Genomic DNA, 17385 nt, shown 5'->3' with positions numbered 1-17385 from the left:
TTTCATCCTTCCTGTGTACAGAATGTATATATCTTAGCATACTGAACAGTTTTGTTGTGTTGTCTCCATTTATTAGTCCTGGCTGACTAAGATCTTCAAAGCTTCCCTTTGTCATTTGTCTTCCACAGAACCAGTTACTTCACAAATAGGAACATTTAGTTACTGACCATTAAATTCTGAAAAAGCTGCTTCCTTGTTTTTGTGGTGTTTTAATCTTCCTTCCTTACAGCCCTGCCAAGCTTTCCCGCCTTCCTCCTCCTTCCCAGAAAAATAAACAAAAATCCAACTCAGACCCTTACATAGTAAGCCACCCTTATGGAATGAAATTCAGGAAAAGTTTTGTTTCAGTAAAACCATAAATTTTGAAAGTCTTCATTACTTCAGCAAAAATATAGTTAAAAAGTAAAGTAACTGAAGGACAGTAACAGTCTCATGAAGTATTGTGAAGGAGCTAAAACAGGGAAAGTCGTCGATGCTGTCAGAGGATAAAGTTGAATTCTCCTGTTTTTTGCATGTAGTTGTTAGGGCGTGAATAACTCAGCATATGTGCACCAGTACAGTGACTGTAGTGGAGGCCCTCCTGTGGTATGGTGGTGATTTGTTACGTTGTGAGACACCAAAATTACTTCTAGATTCCTCTCCTGAAATCTGAATTGTAGTTTCCTTTGTGGAATTTCTTCTTGAAAGCACTTAAGACTATACTGATTAATATTTGCTCACATGCTATCTGAAACTAGTGGATGTTACTTCAAATACATTTTTTTTGGATGAAAGCACAATTTTGTGAAATTAGTAATGGAGAGTGATTTTGTATTCCTTTCCACCATGCACCCACTGAACAGATGTCTATTGAGGCCTGTTGTGTGCTAATTGGTGGGGAGATAGTGCTGAGTTAGAAGACCCCAGTGTGCTGTCTGCTCTTGGCCCGTGTCCACATTTTGACTTCCTGTGAGGCAGTTGATGGATAAGCGTGGGTGGTCTTGGGTTCAGGTCCTGATGCGGCCATTTATTTATTTTTTAAAATATTTGGTTACATTGGGTCTTCATTGCTGCGCACAGGCTTTCTCTGGTTGCGGCAAGTGGGGGCTACTCTTCGTTGTGGTGCACGGGCTTCTCATTGCGGTGGCTTCTCTTGTTGAGGAGCATGGGCTCTGGGGGGGGGGGGATGGGCTTCAGTACTGAGCTTGCGGCATGCAGGCTCGGTAGTTGTGGCTCGCAGGCTTAGTTGCTCTGTGGCTTGTGGGATCTTCCCGGACCAGGGATCAAACCCGTGTCCCCTGCCTTGGCAGGCAGATTCTCAGCTGCTGCGCCACCAGGGAAGCCCCCATTTATTATCTTGAGGCCTCAGGAACCTGAAACTCAGAGTACTCTACAGTGGCCTGTGGCACTGTCCTCATAAAATTCATGCATTGGTCACTCTTATGACGCCTTGCATTTTCGCCAGCTGGACTTGGGGAGTGTTTGCAGTGGATTTTGTGAGTCGTGGACATGACGACTGAGCCTCTGTCCTATTATATCATTTTCCCTAAGGTGCTTTCAGATGCAGTGTCTCATTCAGTCATTAGGTTAGGGAGATATTTTTACTTTATAGATGAGGACTTCCTAAGTGTTGAAGTTATACAGTGGAATGAGTGGGACTAACTGCTGATACCTAGCCCAGTGGCCAGTCCACTGCCCACTACTGACCCTTGGACTGGAGAGTCCTCTCGTCAGCACAGGAAGACCATTTAGTGAGAAGCAGTTGAGAGCGCATTCTCTAAACCATGGTCTTAATTTCAGATTCTTGCTTCTCCACGGTGCCCGTGTAACCTTAAGCAGGTAACTGGGATCTCCATAATTACACACCAGAAGATTGATTAAATGCTATATATAGTAAAAGAAAAACAACAACAGCTATATGACTATGTAAGAACATAATAAATGTGGAAGGTTTACCTGGGAACCTGTTAACCATTCATCCTAAAAGAGAGAGGAAGCAGGAGGGCTGCCCACACAGTTCCTCGCTGAAGGGAGCAGAGGTGTAGGTGACAAGGCTGGGAGCACTCACTGCTTTGATTGTTTTACCTTTTTTTTTTCTTTTCTAGTTTGAGCTTGCTGGACATGTGATGGTGAGAGGTAGTGTACGGCAGGGTTAAGAGCAGGTGCTCTGGAGCTGGGCAGCCTGGGTTCCGATCTTAGCCACCCTACTACAGGCTCGTAACTGCTTTTTGCCTCAGTTTCCTTATCTGTAGGAAAAACAAGTTAATACATGTAAAAAATGAGCTTTACATCAGTAATTACCACTTAGTAAGCAGTGCTTATCTTAAATGGAACTTCTGAGCAGTTTCATCTGTAAGAGAAGATCTGGAGACACAGGAATAGAAATGATCCGATCAGAGTAATTAAAGGCTTTTACTGAGCTGTGAGGTCCTGAGTAGGGCACACTCGTTCTGAGGCTGTGAAGAGGAATCTTAGACACAAGGTAGGTGTGTGGTTGTCCTTTAGGGGAGGTGGAGGAGTAGGCTAGTCATGTAGGCAGTGAGGGTTGTGACTCATGTGGTTGTGTTCTGTCTTATTTGAGGGCTCCAGTGTTGGGCTCCTTTGTCAGGAGATATTAGAGATGCCCCTTTCATTGACTGGCTGGGCACCCGTTCTATAACTGAAGGTTTCTGGGAAATTATAATGAATTTCTGGCGAGGGATTCCTTGTCTCTTCTGCTTTCTCACCCGAGGTGCTGGACAGGGTGTAGACTGTCTGTGCAGCACTGTTTTCAGCCTTTTGCCTGGGCTTAGCTGCCAGTGTTACCTCTGCCAAGCTTGTTTAAAATTTTGTCCCTCCTTCCAGCGGAGGCTTCACTTTTTTTTTAAGTCCTTTTTCTGGCTTTATTGATGTATAATTGACAAATTGTAACATGTTTAAAGTTTACAGCATGACGATTTGATGTGTGTGTACGTTGTGAAATGATTCCCACAATCCAGTTATTTAGCACATGCATCACCTCACCTAGCTGCCCTTATTTTGTTGTTTGTCTGTATTTGGTGAGACCACCTTCTGTTTGTTTCCTGATTGTGCTGTTTCATCCTGGATGCACACCTTATGGAGCCCTCCCAGAAATGTTCATTCACCAGGTGACTGCCACCTGCCCCAAGCCAACCTGGAAGCACCTGCTTAGCTCTAAAAGCACCTCTTCCATTAGTGTCCATGACAACGTACCACAGACCGGGCGGCTGGAACAGCAGACGTTTATCATCTCAGTTCTGGAGACCAGAAGTGCAAGATCAGGGTGTCCGCCAGGCGGGTTCCTTCTGAGGCTGTGAGGGAGACTCTGCTCCAGACCGCTGCCCGGCTGCTGGTTTGCTGCGATCCTTGGTGCTCCTTGGCTTGCAGGCCTCCGCTCAGCTCACCTCACTTCCACCTTCACCTGCGTGTGGCCTTCTCCCTGCAGTCATGTCTGTGTCCAGATGTTCCCTCTGCATAAGGATACCAGTTCTGTTGTGTTAGGGGCCCACCCTGCTCCAGTATGACCTATCTTAACTAATTACATCTGCAGTGACCCTGTTTCCAGGTAAGGTCACATCCTGAGGTGCTGGGAGTCGAGGCTTCAACATGAATTTGGAGGCATACCCTGCAACCCATAATACCCTCTCTGCTTTTTCTACCTCCCCTGGGACACTTCTGGCCTGCTGATAACGGTTATTTCTCGTGGCATTACCATTTGTCTATCTTCTACTCATTTTGTAACTTTTTATCTCTGATGCCTTGCACGTGATGTGGAAAGTAGCACTGGTGTATATATTAAGGTATATTAAGCACCAGGAGGTAGTAAGAAATAAAGGAAGATACTGCAGAGGTCACCTCTTTTCTTGTTTTCCTGTTGACAGTTCCAAAGGCTGTCTGGAGTTGGGTGTGAGGTGGCCAAGGACACCAGCTGCCGCTTTTGTTACCACATGAGCATGTTTGATACCTCCTGGTTTATTTTCCGTGGAGTGATAATTCATTATCACTGGGCAGTCTGTATGCTTTCTGAGATTGTTTTAAGAACATTTAGAAACTGAGAGGACCCTCTGGGCCTTCTAGCATTTGCTTTACCCAGAGAATTTTGTTAATGGCCACCTTCTTGTTTCAGACTTTGGTTTGAGTGTTTTGTTTTTAGGAATTCAAAAGTAAATCACGTGGACTTCCTAGGTGGCGCAGTGGTAAAGAATCCGCCTGCCAATGCAGGGGACATGGGTTCGAGCCCTGCCCTGGGAAGATTCCACATGCCGCGGAGCAACTAAGCCCGTGCGCCACAACTATTGAGCCTGTGCTCTAGAGCCCGTGAGCCACAACTACTGAGCCCATGTGCCGCAACTATTGAAGCTCATGTGCCTAGGGCCCGTGCTCCACAACAAGAGAAGCCACTACAATGAGAAGCCCACGCACCACAATGAAGAGTAGCCCCCGCTCTCAGCAACTAGAGAAAGCCCGTGTGCAGCAACGAAGACCCAATGCAGCCAATAAATAAATTAAATAAATAAATAAATTAAAAAAAAAAAAAGTAAATCATGTGAATGGTTGGAATAGTTAGCAAAGTGTCTGTGCCAGAAGGGAGATGCCAAGAAATAATGGAATCTGCCCCAAAGCATTAGAAGAAATGCTTTTCTTTTCTTTAGAGAAGAAAAATTTGTTTGGTTTCTGATCTGAGGTTTAGTTACACATTAGTGAGGGTGAATCGTCCTGGGACTAGAATACCTTTGCTAAGAAAGAATATTCCTGGGCACGTTTTTTGTTATTTCCAGAATAAGTAACATTCTAGGCAGAGTTGTGTCTTATGGGATGTTAGTAGAAAAGGGAGGTTAATCCTAAAATATCATTTCATCCCAGTATCAGTCTTACCTGTCTGAAAGAACAGGCTGAAATGTGTGCGTTTGAAGGTAGACAGAGACCCGCTTATGGAAGATCTCTCTCAGCACTTTATTCTAAGAACAGGGAAAGTTCTGGAGCATTTCAGACACATACAAAATAGAATCGTACGGTGAACCCTGCTTTATCCTTCATGCAGCTCAACAGTTATTAACTCATGACCCGTCTTGTTTATTTTGTGTAATCCTTACTCTCCCTCAACCCCATGTAAGTTTTAGGAAAATTCCAGATGTCATATTATTTCATCTGTAAATATTTCTGTATGTATCTAATATAACCATAATAATATTACACCTACAATTTTTAACAGTAATTCCTTAATGCCATCCAAGTCCAGTTAGTGTTTACATTTCTAATTGTCTTAAATGTCATTTTTAGATTTTTATTTTACAGTTTATTTGGATCAGGATCTGGCGAAGGTCCTCCTATTACCTGTCAGATTTTAAGTAGGGGAATGAATGACATGATCTGACTTACATTTTGAAACTTTCGCTGGCCTTGCTCTGAAAAATGGATTGGGGTGGGGGTTGTCAGGAGGCCGCTGTGTGTCCAGCAGGTGAGTGGTGATGATCTAGGTTAGAGTGGTGCGGTGGAGATGGAGATGAGTGGGTGAATGCGAGGGGTCACCTGGGCAAACCAGGCTTGTTTGTCACAGCTCATCCAGACGGCTGGGTTCTGTTGGGTGTGTATGTTTGTTTATTTTCAAGTATTGTTCCCAGAGATTTCATTGATCTGGGTATCAACATTTTAAGATTGGTGAAATCTTAAAATTTTTACATAGGTTAAATTATAGCAACTTTATAGAATGTTGAGATAGAGGAACATTAATCTCTACTTCTCTTGAATCAGTGTATTCAACTTTAATACAGCTTATTTGCCATTATATCATCTTGTCTGTGTGTGACTACAGTGATAATATTGATAACTTTATATAATGGAATAGGAAATTTGTAGTTATTCACTTAAACATGTATATTAAGCTAAAGAATATTCATAGTTTCATAATATTGTATTCAGCAGATTAGGTTACAGCCATTCATGTATTGTTGGGCATTGATCTTTTTAAATTGTTTTAAAATTGTAAATAATGTTGCAGGAAGTTTTTTTTACATCCATATTTTTTCCATTTCTTTTTTAAAAATGTGGATTAAGTAATGACTTCTTTGTAGAGACCTTTCTAGAAAAAATTGCTGTCTTAATACACGCTTAAAAACTACATCAATGAAACCTGAAGCTATAATTGATAAAAACCAAGTACAGGTTTTGTATTTTAAAAGTGGAATTATGTTTATTCTTGGTTATTGGGCTCAGAATGTGTATACTTTTAAGTTTATAGACTTCCTTATTGGAGGAATGGAACACATGCATATCTTGTCTTCAGTCTTTATCTTATCCCATTCACACGGCAATTTGTAATAAAGTGAGAGCAGTCTCTGCCTTATCTTTAACATGTTGGTTTTACAAAGATTCTTTTCTTTCAGTCAGCTCTGGGAATCAGGAAGCAGCTATAGTTGCCTCTAAGATGTTCCCCTGTGTCCTTATTTACTGATGAAGATGGCTTAAAATTGGAACTCATTTCATTTGGTAATAGAGAACTCATAATACTATATATCCTTTAGTTTTTTTTTTTTTTTTCTTTTTTTTTTTTTTAATACTGAAGTGGAACATTTTTATCATTGGGTCAGAATGGTCAGCTTCATTTATATCTAATGAAATATCAGCTAAACATTCATAATGTGTTCTTTGGGTCCTTCTTTTGGAACAAACTAGGTTAAAGTAAACACGTGAAGCTAAACATTTAAAGGGTGTGTTCGGAGAGGGTAAGTTTTAAAGACTCTGTTTAGGTCATTGGTTCACTTATTCTGTTTTATTGCCTTTTAGTCACTGATTGTTTTCATACCTTGTCTTTAAGTCCTTGAAATAGTGTCGCTTTAAGCATGCTGTTATTTCTATCATGTCTTTAGATTTCAGAAAAGCAATATCCAAATTTATCTTTTTCGTAAAAAAAGTTTTCTTCAACTGATTCTTTGGCATTTGGTACCACAAAATATATATTTTTAATAAACTATTCTTTAAAGCCTTACTATTCAAACTGTGGTCCAAGCCCAGTGGCATTGGTATCGGTTGGGAGCTCATGAGCCACGCGAGATCTCAGGCCCCATCTCAGACCTACTGGATGTGAATTAGCATCTTAATGTGATTCTTAGGCGACTCACATGCACATTAAAAAGCTAACAGTGCCAGCCCCAGATTCCCAAGGTTGGTCCATAAGTGTTCAAGGCACCTATGCCCTCACTTCCATCCCCTCTCATCCCTTTGGGGACATTGTTTCCCTTCACTGTCATCATTTGCAGTACAGCTGAGAGGTTAAGAACATGAGCTCTGCAGCCAGGAGGCCTGCATTAGCGTCCCAGCTGTGCTAGCATCCCAGCCGTGCTAGCATCCCAGCCGTGCTAGCGTCCCAGCCGTGCTTAGCATCCCAGCCGTGCTAGCGTCCCAGCCGTGCTGACTTCCCAGCTGAGTGACCTAAGGGCTCTCATCTGTAACGTGAGCAAAACAATAGTATATTGACAAATAGGGGAGGTGAGAGGGTCAAATTCAAGTGAAGAGCACTGCCCTTATCACGAACATTATTTTGGATGTCTCTTGCAGTGTAACACACCATCCCAGACTCTGCAGCTTAAAATAATTATTTTATTATTCCTGTTTCATGATTTTGTGGGTCAGGAATTTAGGCAAGGCTCAGCTGGGCAGTTCTGTTCTGTGTGGCATCTACTGAGGTTGCTTGATGACTTTCAAGGTTGTTAATTATTATTTTAATTAAGTTGTATATCCTGGATGTAAACTTTTCTCAGACCCATGATTTGTAGGTTTTTCCCATTTTATAGGTTCTCTTTCTTATGTATCCTTTCACTTTCTTATGTATCCTTTGAGGTGCAGATGTTTTCAGTTTTTAGGAAGTCCAGTTTATCTCTGTTTTTCTTTTGTTGCTTTCCTTTTGGTGTCATATAAGACTTTGACTAAACCAGGGTCTTGTAGAAATACTCCCTTACTTTCTTGTAAGAATTCTATAGTTTTGCTGTTTCTGTGTTCCATTTGCAATGAATTTTATACACAGTGTAAGAAAGGGGCACCGTTTACTTTTTCAGCTGCTAATTTAATCACCTTTTTAAAATCCCTGCTTTGCTTATCCTCCGTGGCTTAAACTGTTGTTCACTCACTCTCCATTAAAACTCTCTGCCTGTGGGTTCTGAGGCTGTTTCTCATCTTGTCTCTCTATGCTTTCCTTCTTGTTCTTCATTTATTCAACATTTTTTATTTACATACCTGCTGTACGCTGAGAACTGTTCTGGGTGCTGGTTCTGCTCCCTCTTCTCAGTTTATGTTCTTCTGCTGGCCAGTTTCCTCTCCTCGCCTGGCCCCATCTCTGTGCTGTTGACCTCCAGATCAGCACCTCTGCCTTCCCCAGTGAGTCTGTCTCCCCTGCTGGACCGTGAGGCCAACTTTCTCAAACTGAGGACCACATCTGATTAATTCCGTGCCCAGCACAGTGACTGGACATAATAGATGCTCAGTAAATACTGCATATATATATTGTTAAAGCTGTCATTCAGTGGGATATAGAAGCAGGATAGAAATTGAACTATTTGTATGATTAGTAAAGATGCTGTTTAGAGATTTAGTAGTTAAAAGGTGAAATATAATTTAGTACATTTGAACAGCATTTCAAGTAAAAGATTGGGATTAAAAAGAGTATATATATAAAGTAAGTAGTTTTATTTGCAGACTTTTAAATTTTGAGCCATCTGGGCATCTTTTCAGATTATTCACAAACTCAAGGGCATGTTGACATTTTCAGAACCTACTGTTATTGTTCTTTGAACCAAGAAGGTGGTGTTGATGAGGAGTGTTTCCCATTTGCATGACTGCAGATGTGTGAACGGCTTCTCTCCTTTGACCTATGTGGAGAATCCTATGCAAAGCCACCACCACTTTTTGGGAAAAATACCATGAATCAAATTTCTCCAGAAATGAACTGTGCTGCTCGTAGAAGATCCTGTCTGTTTGGGACAATATGATGACTTTAAACTATCTTGTGGTCAAAATTTTAATATCTAATTATTTTTCAGTCTGTCAGAAGATATGCTAGCTTTGTTAGTTGGTTCTCCTGTTGTCTGCTGAGGAAAAGTGGCAAGGACAAAACTGCCCTTGGTTGGTGGAGGGGTGGAGATGGCTTGTCAACCATGTGCCTCAGAAGCCACAAAGAAGCATCACACGTCATGGCTCTGACTGGTCAGTCCATCAGGCCGTCTTCATGCTGGAGAGTGTGTTTATCAGGCTGATGTGCTCGTGAAGTGCTGCTCTACTGGACATTGATTCAAAAACAATACTTTCTTTTGTTTGATTCTGTAGGAACCTAGGAATATTGTGCAATGAATGGTGATACTCGTGCTGCAGTGGTGACCTCACCACCCCCGACCACAGCCCCTCACAAAGAGAGGTATTTCGACAGGGTGGATGAGAACAACCCAGAGTACTTGCGAGAGAGGAACATGGCGCCAGACCTTCGCCAGGACTTCAACATGATGGAGCAGAAAAAGAGGGTGTCCATGATTCTGCAGAGTCCCGTAAGCAGCCTTTCCTCTGACCAAGTGTCCTCTTCCTTTTTCCACTGCTTCAGCTCTTAGGCTCTGCTGTATGTGTCATGGTGCGTGTACCTTAACACAAGAAGTCAGTGCCTTGTATGTATATGTGCACGGCTGTTAAAGAGTTTAGTTTACTTCCAGTTATCAGACACAGCAGGTGAAAAACCCTCAGTATCATAAAGGATAGGAGGTGTTTATTTCTCCTTTTTACTCCCTCACTGCTTCTCCAGAGAGTCTTTATATATTGGGACCATTTAAAAATTACTTTTCCCTCCAAAACGCCTAGCTTGGTGCTGGGCACTTAGTAGGTCTTAGCAGTACCTGATGTTGATTGATTCTACCTTTAGTTATGGTCGGCATTTGAACCACAGTCGTGCCCAACTAGGTGTCTTCTGTTTGCATCTTTAGGTGCAGTAGTGCTGTTTTCATAGTTTTTTCCTCTTGATGCTGCTGCCTTAATATTTTGTGTCACTCAGCAGATAATTCATTGAGTTTTTTAAGTGTCGGTCATCTCCATCTACAAGCACCTGGGCCTTTAGCGGTAAACAAGGCACATAAAGCTGATTTGTTTGGTTGTTATTATTATTCATATATTATTCCTTGATAATATAACTTACAGTAAAGTACCCAAGTCTTAAGTACGCAGCTTGATTAATTTTGACACATATATAACACCTGCGTAAACACCCAGATCAAGTCTCAGACTTTACATTCTAGTTGAAGGAGATAACCAGGAAACAACAGTCGAAGCACAGTGCCGGAGACAGTTGGATGATTAGATTGAGCGTGCCTGTGGTTAGAACAGGCCTCTTTGAGTAAGGAAGATTTAATCTGAACTCTGAATGACAGGAAGGAGCCGGCCGTGGGGGATGGGGGGAGAAGCATTCCAGGTTGAGGGAGCAGCAGATGTGGAATTCTGGAATGAGCTTGACAGAGTTGAAGGGCAGCCAGTGTGGTTTGGGCATAGGAGGTGACAGCAGGGGAGGTGCAGTGTGGTTGGAGAGGGAGGAGAGGGAGCAGGTCCCCAGCAGCCAGAACTCAGCTCAGGAGTCTGTTTGCCTGCAGAGTATAATAGAGAGTGGTTATGTTGCAGGGCTGCAGAGGGGAATGGCAGGTTTCAGTCTTTGAATAACTCATTCTGGTTGGTATAGAGAGAGCGTTGTAGAGGGCGAGGGAGAAAGCTTGTCTTCCAAACTAGAGGTAACGGTGGCTTAGGCTGGAGTGCTGGTGGCAGAGGTGGAGAGAGGTAGACTCATTTGTGTTTTATTTTGAAGGTAGGATAAATAGGACGTGCTGATAGATGGCGAGGAAGAGGTGAGAGGTTAAAAAAAAAATCAGGGTAACATCTAGACTTGGCTTGAGCAGTTTTCCTGTGTAAAAGCAACAGGAAACTAAGTGAAAATCACTAAGGATAGAGTGAAGGAACTAAACTTTCGACACCTAGCGTGTGCCAGGCACTGTGCTGGGCACTGGGGTGCCAAGTCCCCCCCACAGGTGTCGCGAGCACAGTCAGCCTCACATGTTACCCACGTGCACTGTGGGGTCCGGAAACAGAGAGAGGACAGTGGAGAAAAGACTGGTACGGCCTGGGCTTTACTGAGTAGAATGTACCCCGTGTTGGTTTTTTGGTCTTAGGAGCATGGATCGTTCATTAAGGAGTGGGAAGGTCCACCCTGTGTTCACAGGTGCTGACAGTTGGGTGAGGTGAGAGGGAACCTGTGGAAGTGTCTCTGTTCTCAGTGGAATAATAAGTGGAGTCATCTGCTCAGAATGGGCACAGGGAATAGGGTCGAGAAGGCATGGAGAGTAGGCGAGGAGCGGGCAAGGACAGTCGAGAGTGGTCCCTGGGTTAATGTCAAGGGTACACTCAGGTCGGTGGTCATGGATTTACAGTGAGACAGCACGGTACAGTCTTGGTTTTTGTCCCCCGGCCACTTGCAGCAGCGTGAATAGGAAGGGAGGAGAGTTGAACTCACCTGGGGTTGGGATTTTGCCAGATGAAATGGGAGCGAGTTGAAGTTGTAAGCAAGGGAATGGCTATAGTGTTAAACCAGGGGCCTAAGCTGAGTGAGAGACGTCAGGACACAGGGAAGGTAAGGGATGGTGATAACGTCTCAGGATCACTGTGGGTTGAAGAGGGGAGGAGCCAGGACACTAGGAGCGGGGTTTGGAGAGCACGTGCTTGGCTCTGAGACTGAAGAGGGGCCCTGTTCCTAGGAATGCTCAGGTCTCTAGGGCATGACCCTGGAACTGGGAGGCCAGGGTGAACTGGATGACACGGTCACCGGAGGGGAGGTAAGCAGGAAGCTGAGAGGTGAGGGTGTGGATATTGAACCATCTGGAGTTAGGACCAAGCAAGCAGGCACAGTCATTGGCTGGTGACTGCTGGTTGGGGCTAGAGTCTCGGGTCCAGATGGGCAGCTCGAGGCCTCACTGGTCATTGTTAAACCCGGCTTTGTGCTGCACATACAGGTCAGCTGGGTGCTGTTGGTACAGGGCCCCTTATACTGTGGATTTTTTTCTTTTTGTGTTTTCCTTACTAAGTTTTAAGTTCCTTGATGGCAAAGCCATTTTTTCCTGTCTATATGTCCTCAGTGTCTAGAACAGTGTCATTTAATTTTTTTGGCCTTTCATGTTGAATGTGTGCATAGAATTCCATTGTAAGGTGACTCAGTGTATTTAATCAGTCCTCTGCTGTTTAAAATGTGGACTGTTACCTGTTTTCCCTTTTATTGGTAATGCTGGAATGAGCATCCTTATGAATAAGTCTTTGAGCACATCTCTGATTAGTTTTTTGGAAAAGATTCCTAGGCATAGAATGCCTATTCAAATTTTTAAGCTTTTATCCTGTTAAATTACTTTCCAGAAAGAGTGTACTGATTTATGCTCCAGGTAGTGATGTGTGAGGATACCCCTTTGCCTTTCCAGCACTGGATGCAAACAAGCAAACAGAATTAGTCAGTGTGATAGTTGCCCCTGCTTTCCCAAGGAATGGAAAAGAAGCGGTGTCTCATTGTTTTAATTTGCCTTTTTTTAGGCTTTCTGTGAAGAATTGGAATCAATGATACAGGAACAATTTAAGAAGGGGAAGAATCCCACAGGCCTACTGGCATTACAGCAGATTGCAGATTTTATGACCACGAATGTACCGAATGTCTACCCGGCAGCTCCACAAGGAGGGATGGCTGCCTTAAACATGAGTGAGTAGTTCCTGACTCTGTATATGTGCTCTGTCATCTTCTAGGTAACATTTCCTAACACTTTCTTATGTGAAATAGGTGAGCACACACTATGTAATACATAGAATTGAGTTTTTTTCTTTAAGTTGAGTTTTAGTTATAGAAGAAGTTGGGCCTAAGAATGTCTTGACTATAGAGGGCTCCTTTTTTATGAGCCAGTGAGACTTTGTTATTTCTCAGCCAGATGACTTTTTATGTGGCTTCTCAGACCTTTTATGAAATAAAAAGAGACCAAACTAATCAGAAATAATGCTTGGGGAGTAGCACATTGATTTTGTCTGAACTTATTTCAGCTAAGCCAACATTCTTATCCACCATTCCTCACAGCTGTTTGCAAATGAATGAGAAACAGAAATTCCAAAAGAAAGCCAGAAGAAAAATGCTGGACGGGTGAATGTGAGCAGAGAGTGCTTCGCTGTGCAGAGATGGTGCTTTGCCATGGCTGTTGAATTTGTAAATGTTAACATGACAGGGTAGAGCCCAGGGTACCTTGAGCATCATCTGATCTGACCTACTGTGCACTGTGCCCTGGACCAATCTCTCATGGTTCTAGTTAGATAATCAGCTTTTCTGATTTACCAGCTTAAGGTACTGGTTTCCGTTAGGTCACCTGCCATTTGCTATTTAGCTGTCTGTTCTCTGGTAGTCTTAGAAGTTGATTGACATTCACCTGAGGGATGTCATTAATGTCCAGAGAGTGTTAAGAATCATACATAATTTACTAGCTCACGCTTGCATGCCGAAGTCGAATGGTAGTCGTGAGGTTTTCATGTTTCCACATGATTCTTAATGGATTCCAGTGATATTTACATGAATTAGATAATAAAGGACAATGTAGTTACTCACATATTGTCTTCTAATCAGAGATAAAGGAAATTTTATTTTACTAGTGCCACACCAAAAAAAGAAGGAAGAAAAAAAATCTAATTAGTTTTAATTGTATCTAATAGTTTTTTTCTTAAATATAAGAATTTTTATTACAGATTTTAACCTTTGTTGTGGAATATAACGTATGTAGATGGCATAGAACAAAATGATGTATAACTTATGAATGGTTTTAAGGTGAACGCCTTTATAACCAACACCCTGGTGAAGAAGCAGTTTTGTCAGTTGCTTGCCCTGCCTCTGTTACCCTCTTAAAAGGAATCACCATCTTGGCTTGAATGGTATCACTGCCTTGCTTTTCTTTATAGTTTTATCACCCAGACGGTTACCCTTACATATTATGGTTTAGTATTTGTGTTTTCTTATTTACTGATTCTTAAGCGTTTTACAGCTACAAGTTGCCCCTCCATCACTCTTCCTTCTCACACGGTAGAGAAAATGGGTTTTGTTGTGCTGGAGAGATTGCCACAGTCTTGGGTGGCTCTGGTTCTGTCTGCACGGTGCTTGCTGTGCTCCTGCCCTTTGTGTTTTACGGTTAGTGGGTAGCTGGGTCTAGAGGCTCCGCTGTGTTTGGGTTCTGTTCTTCGGCAGGAATCCCTCCCCAGGTGCGCGGAGTTCTGTCAGCAGGCGCCTCAGGCTGCTTGCTGCCCTCTGTGTTGTAGCAGCCATCGACGCTCAGTGCCTGGATCCATTCACTTAACAAAGGTTCCAAGATGGTGATATTTTAATTCTGTCATTCCTTCTGTATTTACTAGTTAGAATATCTCTATAAAGAGAAACTTCCCTGGGAAATCAGGCATGGCCAGAAAGGGGGCCGCCTGATTCTCTGTCTCTCAGTGCGTGCGTGTTGGGAGCCTGGTGCTAAACTGTTCATAGGTGCCTTGCTTCTCGGGCAGGGTTTCCTGCGGAGCAGAGCAGCTTCCTTGCTGCGACCTGTTGGAAGTCAGCCCCACACCCCCCACACACACATAGAAACGTCCTCTCAGCTCTTTTGCTTACCCTGTGGTACAGTTTGTGTAGGAAGGGTGACCCTTTGCAAAATGAGAAGTTGGTTTCCTGTCATCCTTCTAAAGTGACCAATTATGATTATTTCTTTGGTATTATTTTGCATACATAGATTTAAATATATTTAATGTGTTTCAAAACATCGCACTTATCCTTTTTGATACTACCCACATTGTCCTGCCTTTGGCTAAAGAGAGGCTCTCCAGGTTGACTCTTGAGCCTAACAGTCTTTGACAGCTTCCAAGCCACCTCCCATAGGAGATGTGCTAGGCTCACCTTGTACATTTCCTGCCCCAGACCTGGAGTCAGCCATTTCTCTCAGAATTTTTTGTGAGAAATGAGATTTTAGTCCGGGTGCTAGGAATGCTCTTTGCTACTGACTGGTTAGTCATTCTTTCTAGGCCCTTTTAGCGAATAGAACTAGGAAATATATATTACCTTGTGACTTATATACTATATTGATATGTTGGAATTGTAAATATAATTCTAAATATATTAGAACTATAATTCCAATTAAAATTCGAGTCTGAGGGGTTTTTACTTAACCTCCTCTAGCTAACATTTGTTTTCCTTTTTTTTACAACAAGAATTCTGGTTCTCCAGGACAACAGGAATAACAAAACTAGAATATTACATAATAACTCACTTGCTTTTCCCCACATACCATGTACAGTATCAATCCTATACCAATAATGTTTTCTTTTCATGTTTTTAGAAAAATTAATTTGTTATTTTTTTAATTTTAATTTTTTGGCTGTGTCGGGTCTTAGTTCTGGCATGCGGGATCTTTTTTGTTGTGGTGTGGGCCTCTCTCTGGTTGTGGTATGTGGATTTTCTCTTCTCTAGTTGTGGCTTGTGGACCCTGTAGTTGTGGCACGTGGGCTTCAGAGTGCATGGGCTCTGTAGCTTGTGGCACGCGGGCTCTCTGGTTGAGGCCTGCGAGCTCAGTAGTTGTGGCACACCGGCTTAGCTGCCCCGCAGCTCGCGGGATCTTTAGTTCCTTGACCAAGGATTGAACTTGTGTCCCCTGCACTGTAAGGCAGATTCTTTACCACTGGACCACCAGGGAAGTTCCTCTCTTCATGTTCAAAAATAATTATATTCTGTGTTGTCAGAGCATATAACCATTACATGTTATGGTCTTCCCTTATGTTCATTTCGTATTATAATTAATAACTTAATTCTGTAATAAATGTAATTTTAATGCTTACTACCAATCCTTGTATCAGTTTGGTTGTCTGAAGTTCCTTTTATAGTAGACTTCTCAGAAAACACTTGTGGAAAGGATTTCTGAGTTCTTTAGTTGTGGCCTTTATATGTCAGTGTTAATTTGGTTTAGTTAGTTTGGGTATAAAATCATTGGCACACATTCTCCGATTTTGTGTATTTTAAATACGTAATTCATTTTCTTAGAATTTGAAGACAGTTTTTCCATATAAGTTACTTGGTTTCTTTTCCTCGATGCTCAAGCTACTTTTCTTTAGAGTCCAGAAATTTGACCAGAATATGTCTTGGTGGTGGTCCTTCTAGGTCAGTTTTCTCAGATGATGTGCTCTTTGAAATCTTTTTTATGTTCAGAGTGTTTTCTTGAATTGGTTTTTAGTATTTGTTCTGTTCCCTTGCTGTTGCTTCCTGGTATAAGCATGTTGGATTTCCTTTGTCTTTTTTAACTGTCACGTTTTCTCAAGTCCTTTTTATCACTTTATTTCTTTATTTTTTATTTATTTATTTTTTTGTTGCAGTCTTTGGCCTTTTTTTTTTTTTTGGAACCTTTATTGAGATACAGTTAACATACAATAAACTGCATATATTTAGAGCGTACAATTTGGTATCCCAATCTCCCAATTCATTCCCCCCCAAGCCTCCCCGCCTTCCCCACTTGGTGTCCATATGTTTGTTCTCTACATCTGGGTCTCTATTTCCACCTTGCAAACCGGTTGATTTGTACCATTTTTCTATAGTCCACATATATGTGTTAATATACGGTATTTGTTTTTCTCTTTCTGACTCACTTCACTCTGTATGACAGTCTCTAAGTCCATCCATGTCTCTACAAATGTCCCAGTTTCATTGCTTTTTACAGCTGAGTAATATTCCATTGTATATATATATGTGCCACATCTTCTTTATATATGGACATTTCGGTTGCTTCCATGTCCTGGCTATTGTAAATAGTGCTGCAATGAACATTGGAGTGCATGTGTCTTTTTGAATGATGGTGTTCTCTGGGTATATGCCCAGCAGTGAGATTGCTGGGTCATATGGTAACTCTGTTTTTAGTTTTGCAAGGAACCTCCATACCGTTCTCCATAGTGGCTGTATCAATTTACATTCCTACCAACAGTGCAAGAGCGTTCCCTTTTCTCCACACCCTCTCAAGCATTTACTGTTTGCAGACTTTCTGATGATTCCCATTCTAACTGGTGTGAGATGATACCTCATTGTAGTTTTGATTTGCATTTCTCTAAGAATTAGTGATGTCGAGCAGCGTTTCATGTGCCTCTTGGCCATCCATATGTCTTCTTTGGAGAAATACCTGTTTAGGTCTTCTGCCCATTTTTTGATTGGGTTGCTTGTTTTTTTGATATTGAGCTGATAAACTGTTTATATATTTTGGAGATTAGTCCTTTGTTGATTCATTTGCACATATTTTTTCCCATTCTGAGGGTTGTCTTTTCATCTTGCTTATAGTTTCCTTTGCTGTGCAGATGCTTTGAAGTTTCATTAGG

General features: G+C 42.1%; 1 protein-coding gene across 8 annotated transcripts in view; it reads left to right on the top strand.

Moving 5' to 3' along the window:
• Window positions 1–17385, top strand: part of ADD1 (adducin 1) — an 89302-nt gene that overhangs the window by 36899 nt on the left and 35018 nt on the right. For 7 of the 8 annotated variants that reach the window (XM_057705451.1, XM_057705456.1, XM_057705455.1 and 4 more), the window contains exons 2-3: window positions 9295–9509; window positions 12565–12727. In XM_057705451.1, coding sequence (XP_057561434.1) covers window positions 9315–9509; window positions 12565–12727 — 358 coding nt within the window. In that variant the 5' untranslated portion in view covers window positions 9295–9314. Of the gene's footprint in view, window positions 1–6381; window positions 6466–9294; window positions 9510–12564; window positions 12728–17385 lie in introns of those variants that run through there. The other variant, XM_057705452.1, reaches the window with a different exon arrangement.

Source organism: Hippopotamus amphibius, chromosome 13, assembly GCF_030028045.1.
Source record: "Hippopotamus amphibius kiboko isolate mHipAmp2 chromosome 13, mHipAmp2.hap2, whole genome shotgun sequence".
In the NCBI taxonomy this organism is placed as follows: Eukaryota; Metazoa; Chordata; class Mammalia; order Artiodactyla; family Hippopotamidae; genus Hippopotamus; species Hippopotamus amphibius.
Note: the sequence above shows the minus strand (reverse complement) of the source record. Positions and strands in the feature narration are given on the sequence as shown.